Source organism: Aedes aegypti, chromosome 3, assembly GCF_002204515.2.
Source record: "Aedes aegypti strain LVP_AGWG chromosome 3, AaegL5.0 Primary Assembly, whole genome shotgun sequence".
Lineage (NCBI taxonomy): Eukaryota > Metazoa > Arthropoda > Insecta > Diptera > Culicidae > Aedes > Aedes aegypti.
In genome coordinates this window covers 15914192-15932181 of record NC_035109.1, presented here as the reverse complement: position 1 = coordinate 15932181, position 17990 = coordinate 15914192, and the positions used below count along the sequence as shown (strand labels likewise).

The window sequence follows — 17990 nt, the reverse complement described above, 5'->3', positions numbered from 1 at the left end:
AACTTCATGGACTTTAATAAACTTCATTCAAGGTTCCACATAATTAAATTAGTCGAGGGTGTCTCTCCGAGCTTTATTCAAAAAGTTTTGTAGGACATTATTCAGAGATTCGAGGGTATTCAGATATATTAGCATTTTATCAAGAAAACCCAAAACAGAATTCCATCAAGGAGTCCAAAACTAAAGTCGTGGAAGAATTTCTTAGAAAGTTAATGAAAAATCACAAAAAAAGCTCCTGAAGAGATCGTTGGAGTAATATGTGAAAGAAATCCACAGTAAAACAACTAGTAATACTTGTCGTGATGTCAAGGGACTCTAAAAAATCACTCTTATAGAAATTCATGTATAGTCTCTTTTTGGTACATGTTTGGGTTTTTTTTCAGGCAAGAAGTAGGGAAAGTGTAGCAGTTTTGGCCACCCAATAAATCAAACGACCTGTCAATACATTGAACGAAAGCTTTCAATCCATGCGCAGCAGGGAAAATATAAAAACTAATCAGAAACTTTGTTTTTGTATTGAAAAAGAGGGTGACGAATACTGGACCATTTGCACCAGTATTCACCATGATTTTAATTTCGGTTCCTGAATTCGTCACTCACGTTGATTTCTAATGAAAGGTGGCGAATCAGGAACACCCTGGTGAAAAATAAGTGCAAAGTAGCAAAAATTTTAAGGAAAATGATTTTTGTCTATTATTTTCTAAGAAAACTTTTCGTTTTCTAGGGATGTTTCTGTGTCATCCTAAAGCAATTTAGTGAACTCTAAACAATTGGCAACCATATATGTCGTAAAACAGAATATAATCCGGATTGGCGAATAACTGGTACATGGCGAATACCGGTACACCTTCCCTATCTAAAAATCTTATTTCCAAGACAAGCAAACGCTACCAGACCCGATTTCCCCAAGGTATCATCTTGGAAATAATACAAAACGCCGTCTAAAGAAATGTTGTGGGTATATCGCTGATGTCCGTAATTCAGAATCCCATTGTATGGGAAAGGTTTTTTCCCTTAAGTTCGAATAGAATATTTTCTTCATATCTGATTTTGAAGATTAATGGCATTTTTAGATCATTTGGTTGGAATAATTGTTTTTTGTAGAAATTAAATAAAAACCACCATTTTTTTAATGTTGTTTACAAGTTCAGAACACACTGATAATAAAATATTTGTTTATTAAAATAAAAAATACCTATTCTGAAATTTATCTATTTTTTATTTTTTTTATTTAGGTACTTTGAAGCACCTTTGAAATGTTAAATACCTAATCTGAAATTTATCTCTTTTTGTTTTTTTATATAGGTACTTTGAAGCACCTTTTACAAAATAAATTTTTAGTCGTGTAAGAAGGACTATTCGTTAATCATTTATGTATTTTGGAGAATATCTAGAACCTGGAATTGTTAAACCAGGAAAAACCAGAGAATCTCAGGGAATTTCATTTTTGTAAATGAGTAGACACCCTGATATTTTGTTTTCAACTCTCATCTGTGTTTTTGGTTGAAACAATCTTTTTCATCTTTAGTCAACATAAAAAATTCTTAGTAAAAATCTGTGTTGCGTAGCAAAAAAATTGAAACAAATATGTTAGCAAAAGCTTTTGCAAACATACCCAGCCAGTTCTAGGGGGCTGTCCATAAATTACGTAAGACAATTTTAGCGGTTTTTCAACCCCCCTACCCCCTGTATGAAAACCAAAAATAATTTGTATGGCGCGTAAGAAATCTTCAAATCCCCCCTCCCCCCATAAACCCATACGTAATTAATGGACCACCCCTAGGAATATTACATTTTTTATGAACACCATAACATACAGCCATGTTTGTTTGGAATAACATTTATGAAACCATAATTATATTCCTTCTTCCATAAAATGTCTTGATGAAAAAATGTTATGTACAATCACAATTATGCCAAATAACCGTTATGCCAAATGTATGTTATACCAAAAGACTCGGGCCCATTTTTTTACTTTTAACAAGAAAAGTACATATCTCTCGCAACGTAACCATCACAACCAAAAAAGGTTGATGATTCTTAAATTTTGAAATATTTTGGAAAGTATTTGAGAAAAACTAAGCAGAAAAAAAGGTTCTTGTTTTTTTTATTTGTTCAAACATCGTGCTCTAAACTCGTGTTATATCCTGGTTTATATCTTAAAAATCTTTTCTATCCAAAAAATCTTTGATCAGTGATCACAGTTATCTGTAAGCAAGAACATGAAAAATCTGTAATTACAGATAAATCTGTATATGTGGCATAATTGTTCGTGAGAACAGTCTCAACTTCCATCCATCGGAAAGCTCGCTACGATTGAATGACGCCTAGCAGTACAGTGATAATGCAACCTAAAATATATTTACGCACTTTATTAGCAATACACTTTCTCAAAGTTTTTGTAGAATCACTCAACATTTTTCAACGTGATCTGCTATTGTATCAAGAAAATTGATCGATATATGGCGTCATCGTTGAGTTTCACGTGCAATCAGATGCGTGAGTGCATGTCAAAATAAAATATTGTGATGCTCTCTACAGCGTTCTTGATCGGGCAATCGTGAGCATAGATAGCAAAACCACAATCGCACTAAAGCAATCACTTTGTTCACAGTTTTTAACCACTGTCTAGGAGGAAGTGTTTTTAGAGTTTCTCTTGTGTAATCTCTTTTCAAACCCGGTTGGAATCCATTGAAGATTTTCCTCTAGGCATTTTCTAAAGTATCGACTGGAAATGGTGGAGAGATGTTTGAAATATTGGAGAAACTACTTGGAGAATATTAGGAGAGTATTCAAAAGATTCTTTTGGGCGATCCTTCCGGTATTAACTGGAAGCGAAAGCAAAGGAAGAATTTCTTCGAATAAGCATTCTTCAAGTATCGTCTATTCTATAGTAATTGCTGTGAGACCTCATTGAGGTCTTTTCAAGCAAATTAAAATGATCCTGTTAGGAATCTTTGTATAAAAAATCTTAGAAATTTCAAGAGTCAATATTTTTTCAAACTTATATCTGATTGAAACATCTCGCAACTTTTAATCTTAATACCTTTTCTATCAGAAGTTTCTCAAAATATTTCTTTAAGTGTATTACTTGAAATCTTTGAGCATTGTTCTTGAAAGTTTTCCATAGCGGACCTTGGGGCAAGTGTGGCATAGGTGCTTTGGACAAACTTAGAGAACAACTTGCATAAGGTGGCACACTTGTCCCGAATTCCGCTAAACTCATTCCAAATTCTTGAACACAAAACTGTAGTTTGCTGAGCAAATAATGCAATATTCCAAAATCACGTTCTTTGTAGAATGTCAGTTAGTAACCATAAGCACAAAGTACCAAGCAAGGACTCAAACATGGAGTCAGCTTGAAAGTTTGTGTTCCTTTGGAAATCGCTTACATTTAGGTGTTTTCCGCTGTATTCTAGAAATGTAATTACCGTCAACCGGGGTAACTTTGATAGCATTTTTGAAGAAAGTCTAAACGGTTTTGTATATCGTTACAAAGATATTTATTTTACACTAGTGGTCCCGGCAAACTTCGTTTTGCCATCAAGTAGGCTATTGATAAATGCTATGAATCGTCCCATACAAAATGACAGTTCCGTCTATTCTCGTTTTTCCGACTTTCCCGGTGAACATATTGGGATTTTTATACACACAAACACGTCGGAACCCGTGACGAACAAAACGGAGAAATAATCATTCAGATCCGTTGACCCGTTCGTAAGCCATTTCGTGACATACAAACACCATTCCATTTTTATTTCTATAGATTTTCAAAACAAGTACTGGTATCTTAGTTATCGATTGTTAACGATACATTTTGAATTCACCTATATTTGTTCATATAATCCATAATCGTTGTTCGGTTTTGGAATAACTTTGGTAACATGCACATGCACATCAACAACGAATCTACTGTTTGATATCATTGCAGTTAAAACTGGATAGGAGTATGTTAATAGATAACGTGGAAGATATTTTATTCATAAGGGTACAAAATTTATAAAAAATATCTCCTACAAGAACCTTTTTTTATCAAAATTGCTTGAAATAGAATAGTCTACAACTTTGCTGAAGCAAATATATTATAATTCCTACAAATAAGAAAGCCATTTATAGCATTTCCATGAAAATGTGAACCAACCTAACTTTCAAAAACACCAAACAACGAGCCGTAGTGATACAAATAATTTTGTGGGAAACCATTTTCGTAAAATGCTTCATTCTAAAGCTCAAAATGCATCTTTCCGCGTAAAACTGCTTTTAGATGTGCATTGTTCGAGCCAAAATGTTGCCACCAGGGAACTCAATTTTTACAGCACTCATCGTAATTATCCATCTCACCAAGCCTTGTTGAATAAATGTACGAGTCGCAAGCATTGCAGAATTCGCTCTCATTTGAGTATGAAGCACGATCAAAGCAAGCAAAGAAAAACATCCCATCTGTTGTGGTCCACGATCGTCATTCTATCGCAAGGTGTAACAACTCTGATAAATGGAAGCAGCGAGCGAGAGCCCCAAAGAGAGAGCGATGAAAAAATCCATTTTTCTCGCTTGTTTACCGTTGGGGATAGGTGTCTTTCTTTACTGGCACGATAAACAATCCACGAACTTCCAATAGCATAAGTGACCCCCAAGCTTGGAGCATGTTTAGAGGGGTTTTATCATGCACTGCCATCCCCCCAATCTGATCAAACTTGTAGCAGTATACGATAAACAGTCTCTCATAATGTGCAGCATGTTATGATAGTTACAGAGAGCGATACGTGAGCGATTCTCTCAAATTTCTCAGGATTCAATCCCTGACGAGTCGTGCTGTAAAAATCATCGATCGAAACTTTTTTTCAAAGCATTATTGATGGAATCATTAGAAATATCGCATACCCTTAACTGCAGCAGCACGGTAATGTTTTATATAATTAATTTTTTTCGAGTCGCATATTTTTGTTTGGCTTCCCGGTGGGTTTCAAATCTCGGATGCGTGATGGCTGGTCTTTTGCATGTGGCTTTTTTTTCTATTTCGTTGTTGTTGTTCCGGTTGAGTTTCCATCTGCTTTGTGGCGAAGGAAAATGAATTCTATAATTTCATTACACGTTTAGCTCCGTTGTGGAATTTTATTTTACGCTCGGTGCATATGTTAAGATAAGGGCTCGGAGAATAAATAGTCGACTGAGTACCGGGTAGACGTTGGATTTATCAAAGGTGGTGTTTAGATTAACTCTTCCCAGCTTCCCAGCTGTGATATCTCAATTGGTTCCAGTTAGTATGGAAGTTGCAGAGAGGAAGAACCGGTCGATCATTCGATTAGCATGTAAATTAGCTGAATTCCGATAAAGTCAACAACCGTTTGAGGCACATCGACACCAAATGTCATTTCGGCTGTTTTATGTACGAAAAGAAATATTGTCCGACTGACAGAAAGGTTACATATATGTTGATTAGGCCGCACAGAAAGCCTAGGGATCGTTCATAAACTGCGTGGACTTCTCGAGAGTAGTGAGGGTGGACCGAAGTCTACGGTCGACACTGATTTTTAAAATTTATAATGTACGATGAGTCGGTGTGGCTGAAATGCTAAAAAATGGTACGCGTGGCTTATGAACAGCCCCTAGATTCTGAATACGAAATGAACTCTTGAGGAACACATCAAAAGATGGATTTATGGCCTTGAACTTACTTTTTCATGTTGATATTGAACTAGACTTTCAATGTTTGAGCATATGGTTGTCCAAAACAACAGGCTGAGCTAAGACTATAAATTTGCACAGTCTCGATTAGAGCAGTTTTTGCTGAACTTTTGAAAATGATCGATGGAACAAACAGATTTTTTCATCTTCCGTATTTTTTATGTTATCACAGAGTTGTTATGGAACTAAAGGCTATATCGGAAAACTAAAATTGAGCTCAACAATTTACTAATGTGAAAGCACGCACAATAAGATTAGTTTTTACGTAAAATAGAATAGGAAAGTTTTCGAATTCTTCTACTTCTTCTTGGCATAACGCATTCACTGGGACTGAGCCTGCTTCTCAGCCTAGTTCTCAAGGAGCGCTTCCACAGTTAATAACTGAGAGTTTTCTTTGCCAAAGGTGCTATTTTCGCATTCGTATATCGTGTGGCAGGTACGATGATACTCGATGCCCATGGAAGTCAATGAAAATTACATTACAAAAAGATCCTGAACCGACCGGGAGTCGAACCCAGACACCTTCAGTATGGCTTTGCTTTGTAGCAGAGGACTCTAGCCACTCGGCTACGGAAGGCTTTCTAATGTAGTATTCAAATATTAAAACTAGATCTCGTTATCTTGCAAATTTTTATTCCTCAACCAGTTATCACTCACATTATCACTTGGGCAAACGCCATAACAACATGAAAAGCAAAAACTATTTGTTCATCTCCTTATTCTTGGTAATCTTATGTTACTAAAACTTAGGCTACAATAGAACTTATTACCCACCCTCCGATCAACAACATCACACTCCACATCAGACTTCCTGCGCCGTTACACTTGTTCGAATTGCATGAAATACACGTCGAGTTTCCGTTCATTGCAGTCTGCTCCAATCCACACAGTCCTTTTTTGGTTTTGAAGAGACATCCTTTAACCATGTCAGTCAAATCAGCAGCACCTGGAAATATTTCACATAAAGCAACAATCTAGGCCGGATGTTCAGTATCTTACCCTTAGATATGAACGTAATATTGGTGCACTGATACCCTCCGTCGTATTCGAGTGAAGCGTTCAGATCCTTGTAATACGGCCTCAACCGCACCGCTGTAACTTCCGAATTTGTCTTGTCACACGTGACAGTTTTGTTTTAGCTCGCTCCGCGACATTCCGTAACACTGTAGCACTCGTGACAAACCAGAGCAGATGCTGACAATCAAAAAAAAAATGTTATTAACTACTTAAAGTGGAATGATACGTGTAAAGCCTTACCAGTTCCTATAAGCACCAACACCAAAAATATGGTACCACACTTAATTTGCGACATCATTTTCTAGCGAAGAATTTTCAACTAACGACTTTCACCAAGGTCTGCAACCAAATGATAAGCCTGTGCCTAAATGAATTGAAATTTATCAAACGCCACCTCAAAACTATCGCCAGTTTTACGAGTGATTCAGAGTTTCAAGTACCGGCTTCCACTCGATACAAACGCAAATATAGTATACATACACTCAATATTGGCAACATTAAATGTGCTACCATCGTCACCTCACATGAGTCAGTTATATGGCCTATTGTACCCGGAACAAACAATGCTATATCGATTTTGTAGACCGTCATCAACTATGCTACGGTATGGGTTGGAAAATTTGAATCACTATTCTGAATTGAAAAAAAGAATAATGTTTGAACTAAATTAGAAGAACGAAGTGCACAGCAGGTCAAAACTTCATAAATTCTTCTGCCTCTACCATCGAAACCAAACCAAAAGAAATCTGTGTTCCACAGGTCATGAAAATCCACTTTGTAAGTGATTCAACGTCATAAAAGGTGGAAGCAGTGAATACCCAGACAACCAGAAGTCGCATGAAAGTTCACGTAATAACTCGTTAATTCATGCAAACTACATCAAAATCGTAAAACACGGTGGATAAAATCGTCAGATTGATGAGTTTCCTCGCATAAAGCGCTTTTTTCTGTGTTCATTTGTACATTATGTTTCGTCCCGTACACTCGTACAAAGTAAGTCGAATCAATCCGTAGCAGCTGTCAAATCAACATTTGTTATCATAAGGTAAGTCGCATAAGATCACAGGTTAGTTCGGTAGAAAATTTACACTCTCGCTTTGTATGCTATCATTCATCACAATATATATGACATCTTATAAGTGCAATTTTGCACATACAAAGCCTCCAGGTGATTTCGTTATACGTACATTTTGGTTGTCTGGGTAGCATGCAAAACTAAAACATTGAGAAAGATATGAAAAAAATCCCAGACTGAGGAAAGGCTAGCATCTAAGAAACGGAAAGAAGAAGAAAGGATATCGTTTGAATAACTACGATTATAACATCAGCCTTTTGACCCACCCTGTCTTGGTCATAATATGTACAGTGTTATTCATGCGCTTTGCGTACTGGTGACAGTCATAAGATTCTTATCATCTCACAGTGGTGGACTACAGAGAGCGCAAATAGTTTTTCATTCACGATAGAGCCATTGCAATTTTAACCTTCTGTCTGAGTCAGAGATAAAAATACGTTGTATATGCCTAGGGATCATTTTGAACCTATTTTTTTCATTTTTTATTTCTTTTAATTTGGTATAACTGAATTAAACTTCTATTAATATTTTGTTAACAACATATTACATTTCATTTGCCGTAGCCGTTCAGAATTTATACAGGTGAGTTGATTTCACCTGCTCATGGGAGAAAAATAAAACGCTTTCAATTAACTTAAGGGGGCTGGATCCGTCATTGATTTCGGAATTTTCAAAGGAAGTTTTTTTGTTCAAAATCAAGATAATTTACGATCACATCTTCATCGAATATTTTTTAATTTTTAACAGAAAAACTGCTTTTGAAGTTTTGATGATTGCGACGACGTAGCGTTGAACGTTAACCTAGATATATAAAACATTTATCATGGCAATAGAAGATTGCAACGTTTTTTATCTGAAGTAATTAATAATCTATTCCACATTAGCTCCAATGTTTCAACATTTGATATTCTATGTAACTCATTGGTACTATACCAGGGAGGAAGCTTCAGAGTCATTTTTAAAATTTTATTTTGAATTATCTGCAGAGCTTTCTTCCTGGTATTACTACAGCTAGTCCATATTTGTACAGAATACAATATGGCTGGCCTGAAAATTTGTTTGAATATCAAAAGCTTGTTGTTCTTGAGCTTCATTGGCCGCCCGTGGATGCTACTCCAGTATCGCCAGATCAGCTGCACTTACACAAGGAACCAACCGAATGACTGCTTGGGACTAACAGACACCCTCAGTGTATAAGTGCTGGTGATCTTCTATTTTTAGGCAACAATGGCACCTGCCACCTGCTGACCAATGTGGGGAAGGGAGAGGAAATTATGTTGCACTTATACTGGCCCACTGTAGACCGTGGAGTCCAACTGCATCTACGCCAGTTCATGCGGAAGTGTATGGATTGGGGGAAAGGCATGGCAGAGAGATTTGCTTTTGTGGTTAGCAGACTGCTTAGGGTGCCAATGCACTATGGTCCAGGAATCAGTATTACGCGGAAAGATGCATTTTGAGCTTTAGAATGAAACATTAGACAAAAACGGTCTTCTACAAAGTTGTTTGTATTAGTTAAGCCATTTGTTTGGTGTTATTGAAAATTAGGGTGGACCACATTTTCATAGAAATTATGCAACTAACTTTCTTATTTGTAGAAATTATATCATGCATGCTTCAGCAAAGTTGTAGACCATTCAATTTCAAGCAACTTTGACGGCGTTCAAACGACAAAATAAAATTGTATATTATGTCAAAAAATTACAGATGCGTTATTTTTGTAACTTTAATAAAACGTCTTGAAAATCAAATATTTTTTATCACAAAAACTTTAATAACTTTTGAACTAAAATAGATATCATCAATATTTTTGCATGAAAATTTGCGTTTTGTTAAGTTCTAAAAGTCGTTCATAGACGACTTTGACGAGAAAATAATATTGAAAAAACTAGAGTTAAAAAACTTATTTTTGTTGGACCACCCTGCGATGATTAGGAAAAAATGCTCTAGATTGGTCAAATTTTGAGCTACAGAAAAACTTTTTTTGACAAGGTTGATCAAAATTTCAAGTTCTACCGCTTTGCCTAAAAGCATATACCAGTAATTTTGCAAATAAAAAAGTTGATTATATATTATGTGTGATATTGTGGACCACCCTAGTTTCAAATGACACAGCATGTAAGCTTACATTTTTAGAAACAATTTTGTAGAAGATCATTTTTGTCTAAAATTTCATTTTCATGCTCAAAACGCAAAATAATAAAGAAATACATACTATGAAAATCTTCAAAATAGTTTCAGAGCCCTATCTTTCTTATTTCGGATTTCTCGTCAAAGCGGTCTATGAACGACTTTAAGAACTTAACAAAACGCAAATTTTCATGCAAAAATATTGATGATATCTATTTTAGTTCAAAAGTTATTAAAGTTTTTCTGCTTAAAATCCTTTGTTTTTCAGCGCATTTTATTAGAGTTACAAAAATAACACATCTGTAATTTTTTGATATAATATACAATTTTATTTTGTCTTTTGAATGCAGTCAAAATATATTTTTTATGTTTGCCCCAATCAGAGATATTCACAATCAAAGTAGACATGTTTTTGAAAGAAATACAACAATAACTCCTAAACGGAAGGAGATAGCGAGTTTCTTCACTCACCAAATTACGCATTTTTTAAAGCTCTAAAAGTGTTTCTTAGACTACTTTGATGAGAAATTTAAATTGAAAACTCTAGAGCCAGAAAACCAGTTTTGTTCGGACCACCCTATGTCACTGCAGGAAAAAAGCTCTAAATCGGTCAATTTAAGAGATACAAAAAAACTTTTTTGGCAAAGTTGCTTGAAATTGAATGGTCTACAACTTTGCTGAAGCATGTATAATATAATTTCTACCAATAAGAAAGTTAGTTACACAATTTCTATGAAAATGTGGTGCACCCTAATTTTCAATAACACCAAACAAAGGGCTTAACTAATACAAACAACTTTGTAGAAGACCGTTTTTGTCTAATGTTTCATTCTAAAGCTCAAAATGCATCTTTCCGCGTAAAACTGATTCCTGGACCACTGTGGCACGCCATGCCCAGCCATTTACCAACCAACTACCAAAACTATTGCATTATGTTGAAAACATGGTAAGGAATTCCTGATGGACTTTCAGAAATCAGGAACCATACGTATAAAAAATCTGCAATTTTTCAAAACTCAAATAATTTACCTTTATTTAGATTTTTCAAAATGTTGCTTTTTGGAGTATGGAAAGATTTTTGTACAAACATCCTTAAAGCGTCGGGCAAAGGAAGGAGGAACAACAAAATATTTTGGCAGGTAGAAAAATAAATGAGCAATGATACAATGAAAGATAATACAGGTCAGACTCGATTATCCGGAGTACGAATTTTTTTTCTTTCACTTCGGATAATCGAATCACTAAAAATTGAAATCTGTGATAAAAGAACTTAAATGTTATCGTTTTTCGTTGATGAGTAGCCAGAAAATTTTTCCTAGGAATATTAGGCGTCTTGAGAAGAATTTTTTTTTTTGACCAGCACACACAAAAATTTGATTTTTCAAACCCTCCTTTTCCAACATACGTTCAAAACTGCCAAACCATTCATGTTGTGTATTGCAATACTAAACTATCTCAAATGTATGCATAAAAACTGAAAAACAAGAATATCAAAAAGCATACTCCGGATAATTAAGTCTGAAATTCCGGATAATCGATTCTCCGGATAATCGAGTCCGACCTGCATATAATCTATTCTCTAAAGGTAAATTACAGGATATGTTGAAGATGGTAGACTAATGCTTCTGCTTCATATGCTCGTACTTTGTAGTTGTATCTTTCACTTGCTTATTTCTTCCACTCTCAATCTTTTACACTCACACTATTCGTTCATAGCAAACGCTAGAACCAGAGACGAACAAGAAATCGTTCCCCTATGCTTCCATTATTTCATCATCATAGCACGCCTTTTCTTACGCCCGATACATAGGCAGTCTACTAACCAAAGAGTAAACCTCTCTACCATGCCTTTTCCTCAACCCATACACTCCCGCATGAACTGGCGTAGATGCAATCGGACTTCACGGTTTACAGTTGGCTAGTATAAGTGCGACATGAATTCCTTCCCTTTTCTCATTTGTCTGCATTTTGATGAGGCAGGCGCCATTGTTGCCTACCTCTTCCTCCTGCCTATATCTCCACGTAGAGGTTCTGCTACCGCGCCCAGGCTCTGTCTCTTCGTCCAGATTCTGTTTCCCTATGGTCACTCCTCGAACCAGCCTTCGCATCTCGTTAAGATTTCAAGAGTATCCATTTCAAGTATCTGGACAGAACCAGAACAGAATTGTTTTATGGTGGGTTTTATGGCATGATGATGGATAAACAATAAGTATTTCGTATAATACATCCCAAATTATAGCTGTAGTGTTCAGGATAAAAAAAAATCACGAAATTATGGCAGTCGCACAATATGAGTGAGTAGGATTATAAAAGTGTTTCACTGAGGTCCTGCCGGAGCCGATTCCGAAGTATCCGGATGTGGCCAGAACTTCATAGTGGTCCATGGCATTATGGCTGTGGTGTTAAGGATAAAAAAAAAATCATGAATTTTGAGCCGTCGCACGATGTGAATGAGTAGGATTACAAAAGTGTTTCACTGAGGCCATATTGGAACCGATTCCGGAGTATACGGATGTGGCCACCCAGACAACCAAAATGTAAGTATAACGAAATCACCGGGAAATGTGCAAAATTTAACGTATAAGATGTCGCGAAACAGACTTCTACCGACAGAGGTGGAGGCGTATACGTACATATATTATGTGATGAATAATAGCATACAATGCGAGTGTATAAATTTTCTACAGAACTAACCTGTGATCTTATGCGACTTACCTTATGATAACAAATGTTCATTTGACATCTGCTATGGATTGATTTGACTTAAATTGCATAAAGTGCTGCGAACAATCCTCGGTGGGGAAACACGAAAATAGTGTGTGGCGCCAACGTATGAATTACAAGTTGTATCAAGTGTATAAAGACGCGAATATTAACATACATGTGAAATACGGCAGACTACAGAGGGCTGGTCACTAAGTGCGAAGGTCGGAAGCAAGAATTGCGAAAATAATATCCAGCAGGGAACCAGGTAGAGCTGAACGACTTCGTAAAAGACCACGAATACGTTGGCTGCACGCAGTGGAAGAGGACCTGGTGTCCCTGAACGTTCGGGGTAACTGGAGAAGTATCGCCCAAGACCGATAAGGTTCGACAATACCCAGGGCAATAACATGACGCTACCCTGTAGCTGTCAAGGAAGGGAAGTTTCGCATAACACAGAACACCTATATACAAGGAATACGTATATGTAATGTTTGAAACGATACTAATAAAGGAATAAAACAAAAACATTGTGAAAACAATCCTGTACAATCAGGGAATCGAAGCCGCATATTTCCAGCATGGCTGCATTAAGGTGAAGATGAATCGAAGCCAAACTTGAAATTTTCAAGAGCACAAATCTAGACAACCAGATTGCTCTTCAAGATGAAAACTTGATCGATTGGTCACCACCAGTGAGTGACCAATCGAAAAAGTTTTCAGTTTAATTCGGTGTCTGGTTATGTAGATTTGTGCTTTTAAAAATTCAAGTTTTGGCTTCGATGTATCTTCACCTTACAGAAATAACAAGGTGCTTCATCATTCAAATAACAAAAGCATCAAGTAGTGCCCTCTTTGTATTATTACGAATTTTCTGGTTCGCGTTACTCACTAGCTACTTCATCACCGAAGACGATAACACTATCATCAAAATCATCAACAATATGTTCAATCCAAGCACGGAGCCACTGTTGCATTTGTTCGTATTGCATGATATGCAGCTGAAGTCCCCGCTCGGTTTTACTGATTCGAGTTTACACAAGGACTCCTTTGTGTCGAATACACAACCTTTGGCCATCACAGATACGTTCGGTGATCCTGGAACAACAACAACAGGTAATTTAGCGGTTTCGTTACCATCAGCAATGCGAAAATCTCAAATTCTTATATCTCATGTTTGAGATTTTTCACGGTTGAGCTGTAGTTTGACTCATTAAGTTGTATTTCAACAGATTTTTTTACGCAATGCACTTATTCTTTAACGAAGAAATATAACAAATCTTTCGAATGAAAACAATAAAATTGGATTTCGACAGATTTCCGATGAGTTTTATGATTGAATCATTTTTGACGGCATGAGCGTGAGCGAGTTTTGCAAAGCAGATCTAAAATGAGTGTGCTCTCGCGTGAGAACTCAATGATTGGGATTTGAGTACGAGTTTGCCAACATTGTTTAACATAACTCATGTTATCTTACCCTGCGGCGCAAACTTCACCGCTGCACACTGATAGTTTCCGTTGAATACGAAGGCTGCCGTCAGATTAGGGTAGAATCCTTTCAATAGATTTGCCATGTTCTGTGCCGTCGCATTGCTACATTGTACAACTTTATCCTTCAGTTCGCCGTTACATTTCTCGACAGTGAAACACTCGTAGCACTCAAGAGCGGTGACTTGGAACAAATTGTGCATTTTAGGTTAATAGATGGTTAGTGCTGAAGATTGTACAAGTTATATTACCTGTGCTAAAGAATGTCCCAATCAGGACGATAATAATGAACTTCATTGGCAGCATGTTTCGTCTTTCCACGTTAAGGTTCTGCAAAGGACTGAATCGGAAAAATCGTACCACTCTTTCCTGCACTTATTGAACGCAGCTTACCACAATGGGATGCGGATGATGGGAGTTACTTCGGACTGGTGCATGTTATGTTTTTATAAAACTCCAAGTACTCGAGCCGCCTTAACGTGTTTTGAAACATTCTCGGGAAACTCGTAACTTGAGCTATTTTTTCGTAGATATTTCAAAATTTGTTAGACGTTTAAGGACGTTTTAGTCCACAGCTCAATGTCACTCCATCTGCCGGTAGTGGTACTCAACCCACTCAATTGATCACACTTCAGTGTACATACAATGTAAACCATGATGCAACCCTGATGCGCTTTCGATAAATCCCATCCACGTGCCTTGCAATATTTGTTTTCTTTATCAACTAACCATCGTTGCAGTGTGAACCCAACTAACAATTTTAGCGCCATTTTTGTTTTCTGCTAATGTAAAACAGTTGAATTGAAGCAGCGAACGTTACAAAAAATTAAAGCTGTCAAAAACAGAACGATAAGCGTTAATACAGCTGTAACGCAAACGTCGCTTTGCTTAAGACAAATTTTCCGAGCATCAAATCGAAGCAGCCTCTAGCCCAGGCTCTTTGATTCAAGTGAGGAAACACAGAGTGCTGCATATCGTGGTCAGTTGTTCCGAATTTGGGGGATTTAGGCAGGGGATCTTGAACTCCATTAGGGGAATCAAGGTTTCCTTCCAAATCGCAACCAAAGGAGACTGTCGCGTTTTGCCGGAAACTCTTAAAGATCGCGAACTTCTTCTCAAACATCTTGAAGAGAAGAAGCACAATTTTTTTACTTTTGACGACAAAACTGAACGTTTGTTCAAAGTCGTCTGGAAAGGTCTCTCAAAAGACAATAAGTCAACAGAAGAGTTCAAAAATGGAATGAATGATTTACTTAGATATTCCTCAGTTCATTATGAATAAGAGAGCCCAATCTGACATTCTTCGGAAAGGGCTTTCTCAGTGGCGTAGTTAGGGTTTTCATGGCCAGGTGCGGAGTCAAATTTGGGGACACTTCCAAATAATGGACTAGTCAATTATTGAAACAATAATATACCGTAAAACGGGGTAACTTTGATAATGCGGGTAACTTTGATAATGCGAGACTCTCAACATACTAAACGAAATAACAAAGTTCCTGTTAATCTGTTAAGCAAAACGAATGTAAAAGTAAAGGGTATTAGTATGACACTTCATGTTAAAGCTATTTCCGTTGGAATCAAGTACAATTGAAGATTTATATGCATATATGAAAAATTTATAAGATTTTAGCCATTTTGAAATGCTCTCAAACAATCTGTTTTACGATCACTATTTGATGAAGTCATAATGAATTCGTCACTTATACTTGATAGCCTAGTTATAGTAGAACTCGAACTCGGGCTCAAAACTCTTAGCGAATACTATTCTTACAAACTGGGACCATTTTTGTAATCTAAGTCAGAAATTTCCATATAACGTTAAACGCCTAAAGATATGCAACGCCCTACAAATGTTCTGTAATGCATTCAATTTTGTTCGAGTGATGCTCCATTATCAAAGTTACCCCAAAACAGAAAACCGACTTTCGATTATATGAAAAATTATATATCCATTAAGAATAAACCTTTTGGAAATCTATCAACTGGAATCGATAGTTAGGATACCAGTACTTGTTTTAAAAATATGAATTAAAATTATTTGAAACAGCATGCATAAATATTCAAGTTTTCTTCGAAAAAACTATCAAAGTTACCCCGTTTTACGGTACTTTCAATTGATATTTATATTATATTTATAAGGCAGCATCCATTTATTACGTAACGCCGAAATTGGCAATTTCTGGACCCCCTCCCCCCGTCCGTAACGCTTTTTGTTAGAAAATTTCAGGGGGGAATCAAAAGACGATTTCACAGTAGCTCACAACAAAAACACGTTGAAGATAGTTTCTCCTTTCATTTAGTGGCTTACACAATTGTTTACTCATTTACTTGCGTATTTCTAGAAATCGTGTATTTTTTTAGCAATAGCACACTAAAATCAATTTCGTCATTATGCGCCTTACCCAGCTTAAACCCACGTTAATGAGTAGTTGTAAGTTAACGTGCACAACCCAAAATTGTCAGATTTCCCAAAAGTGTCAGATTCCCAAAAATGTCAAAATCATGTTGGCCACGGTTCATGTATATGTGGTTGACAAGCTTGAAGGGCCCGTGGAAAATTTTCAAATTTTTGTATGAGCCGTAACGCTTAAGCTTACTCCCCCCCTCCCCCTAGAGCGTTACGTAATTTGTGGATGCCGCCTAATTGGGATTGGAAATAATGGACCTTGCTATTGTTGAAGTCGTTTTCAATTTTTATTTAGTGAAGAGTAATATACCGATACGACCACTTCAGAGCTGATAGCGGCTAAGTGTCTGAAGAACGAACATGCCTAAAAAATGAAACCAAAATGAGGCTGTACAGGAACCACATTTCAATTCAAGTAATCAAGTAATCCAAACAGACAACTCTCAAAGCGTTTTTCTAAAAGTTTTTGTATGATTTAATGATTTTCTTCAGAAATGTCATCAGAATGTAATTCAGGTATTTGCTTAAATATTGCTTCAAGTATTAATTCGAAGATTTCTTCAGCAGTACATTGAACAATTTCTTTACAGACTTTCTCCAGAACATTTATTCGAGGAACCTAGAAAAACTCAACCAGAACTTATTCCAATGATACCCAAAGGAGTCTTCAAAGAATTGTTACAAGATTTCACTAGGAATTTGAAAAAAATCCTAGAAAATCTCGAGTGGAACTCTTTGAGGGGCTATAGGAATAATTGCTGTAGGATTTTGTGTTTAAACTAATTAAATTTTGAAATTGAGAATCCAAGAAAACATAACTTAAAAAAAATTCCAGAAATCTTCGAAAACCATCCTTATTTATGAAGAAATTTAAGAGGAATCCTCTGTTGAATTTGTTGTAAAACTCTTGGATAAATCCTTAAAGATATTGTGAAAGAATTTATGGAGCAATTTCTGGGATAATAAGTGTGGTACTGGTAGCTAGTAGAGAGCCGACTGTATGGTAGTATTAATTATGCTTTCCGGCTACGCAGTTTTGTAAACGGTTTTTTTTTTGCACGACGTTTCGACACGTGAATTGTGTCTTCCTCAGGGGGTACTGCAATTTAATGTTTATGCTAAGTGTGTTTGACATGTTTAGTTGTTCGAAACTTACAATATTGTTGTCGAATGAAGTCCTATGTTTTGTCTAACTTCAACTGTCAGGTCGGGATATTTTAGGTGCATACTATAAATGATAAAAAATACATCAACTATAATCTTACACTAATCGAAAATAATTATCTTGTTAACACAGCTTGTACTGACAATAAAATGTCGGGCAAATTAAAAAAAACTGTCTTTAAAATCAAGTCTGCATAGCTGATCGATTATCGAGGAAGTCTTATATGATTTCTCGAAATAATTTTACACGAATTCCACCAATCGCAATCGTAGAACAAACTTATGTTAGTTTTCTGTTCTTTTCTGTAGATATATTTTTAG

The 17990-nt window shown here is 36.3% G+C and overlaps 1 protein-coding gene and 2 long non-coding RNA genes across 3 annotated transcripts; 1 reads left to right on the top strand and 2 right to left on the bottom strand.

The window, feature by feature from the left end:
• Positions 1 to 6301: 6301 nt before the first annotated feature.
• LOC5568045 lies at positions 6302 to 7124 on the bottom strand. Its single transcript, XR_002502681.1, has 3 exons — positions 6943 to 7124; positions 6685 to 6879; positions 6302 to 6631 (listed from the first exon to the last, which is right to left on the bottom strand). It is a non-coding gene; the product is annotated as an uncharacterized LOC5568045 (long non-coding RNA).
• Positions 7125 to 13432: 6308 nt separating this feature from the next.
• LOC5568046 lies at positions 13433 to 14463 on the bottom strand. The gene is made up of 3 exons (XM_021855046.1): positions 14350 to 14463; positions 14088 to 14282; positions 13433 to 13708 (listed from the first exon to the last, which is right to left on the bottom strand). The coding sequence occupies exons 1-3, from the start codon at positions 14402 to 14404 to the stop codon at positions 13506 to 13508; spliced, it is 453 nt and encodes a 150-aa protein (XP_021710738.1). The 5' UTR covers positions 14405 to 14463; the 3' UTR covers positions 13433 to 13505.
• Positions 14464 to 16666: 2203 nt separating this feature from the next.
• Positions 16667 to 17318, top strand: LOC110679651. The gene is made up of 2 exons (XR_002502680.1): positions 16667 to 17021; positions 17096 to 17318. It is a non-coding gene; the product is annotated as an uncharacterized LOC110679651 (long non-coding RNA).
• Positions 17319 to 17990: the final 672 nt, after the last annotated feature.

What these genes read in the sequence shown, in the direction of transcription:
- LOC5568046 (XM_021855046.1), bottom strand. Translation starts at nt 14,404, where the DNA reads ATGCTGCCAATGAAGTTCATTATTATCGTCCTGATTGGGACATTCTTT. An exon ending in TGGGACATTCTTTAGCACAG is followed by an intron (nt 14,283 to 14,349) that starts GTAATATAACTT and finishes ATTTGTTCCAAG; the next exon opens with TCACCGCTCTTGAGTGCTAC. An exon ending in GGTGAAGTTTGCGCCGCAGG is followed by an intron (nt 13,709 to 14,087) that starts GTAAGATAACAT and finishes TTGTTGTTCCAG; the next exon opens with GATCACCGAACGTATCTGTG.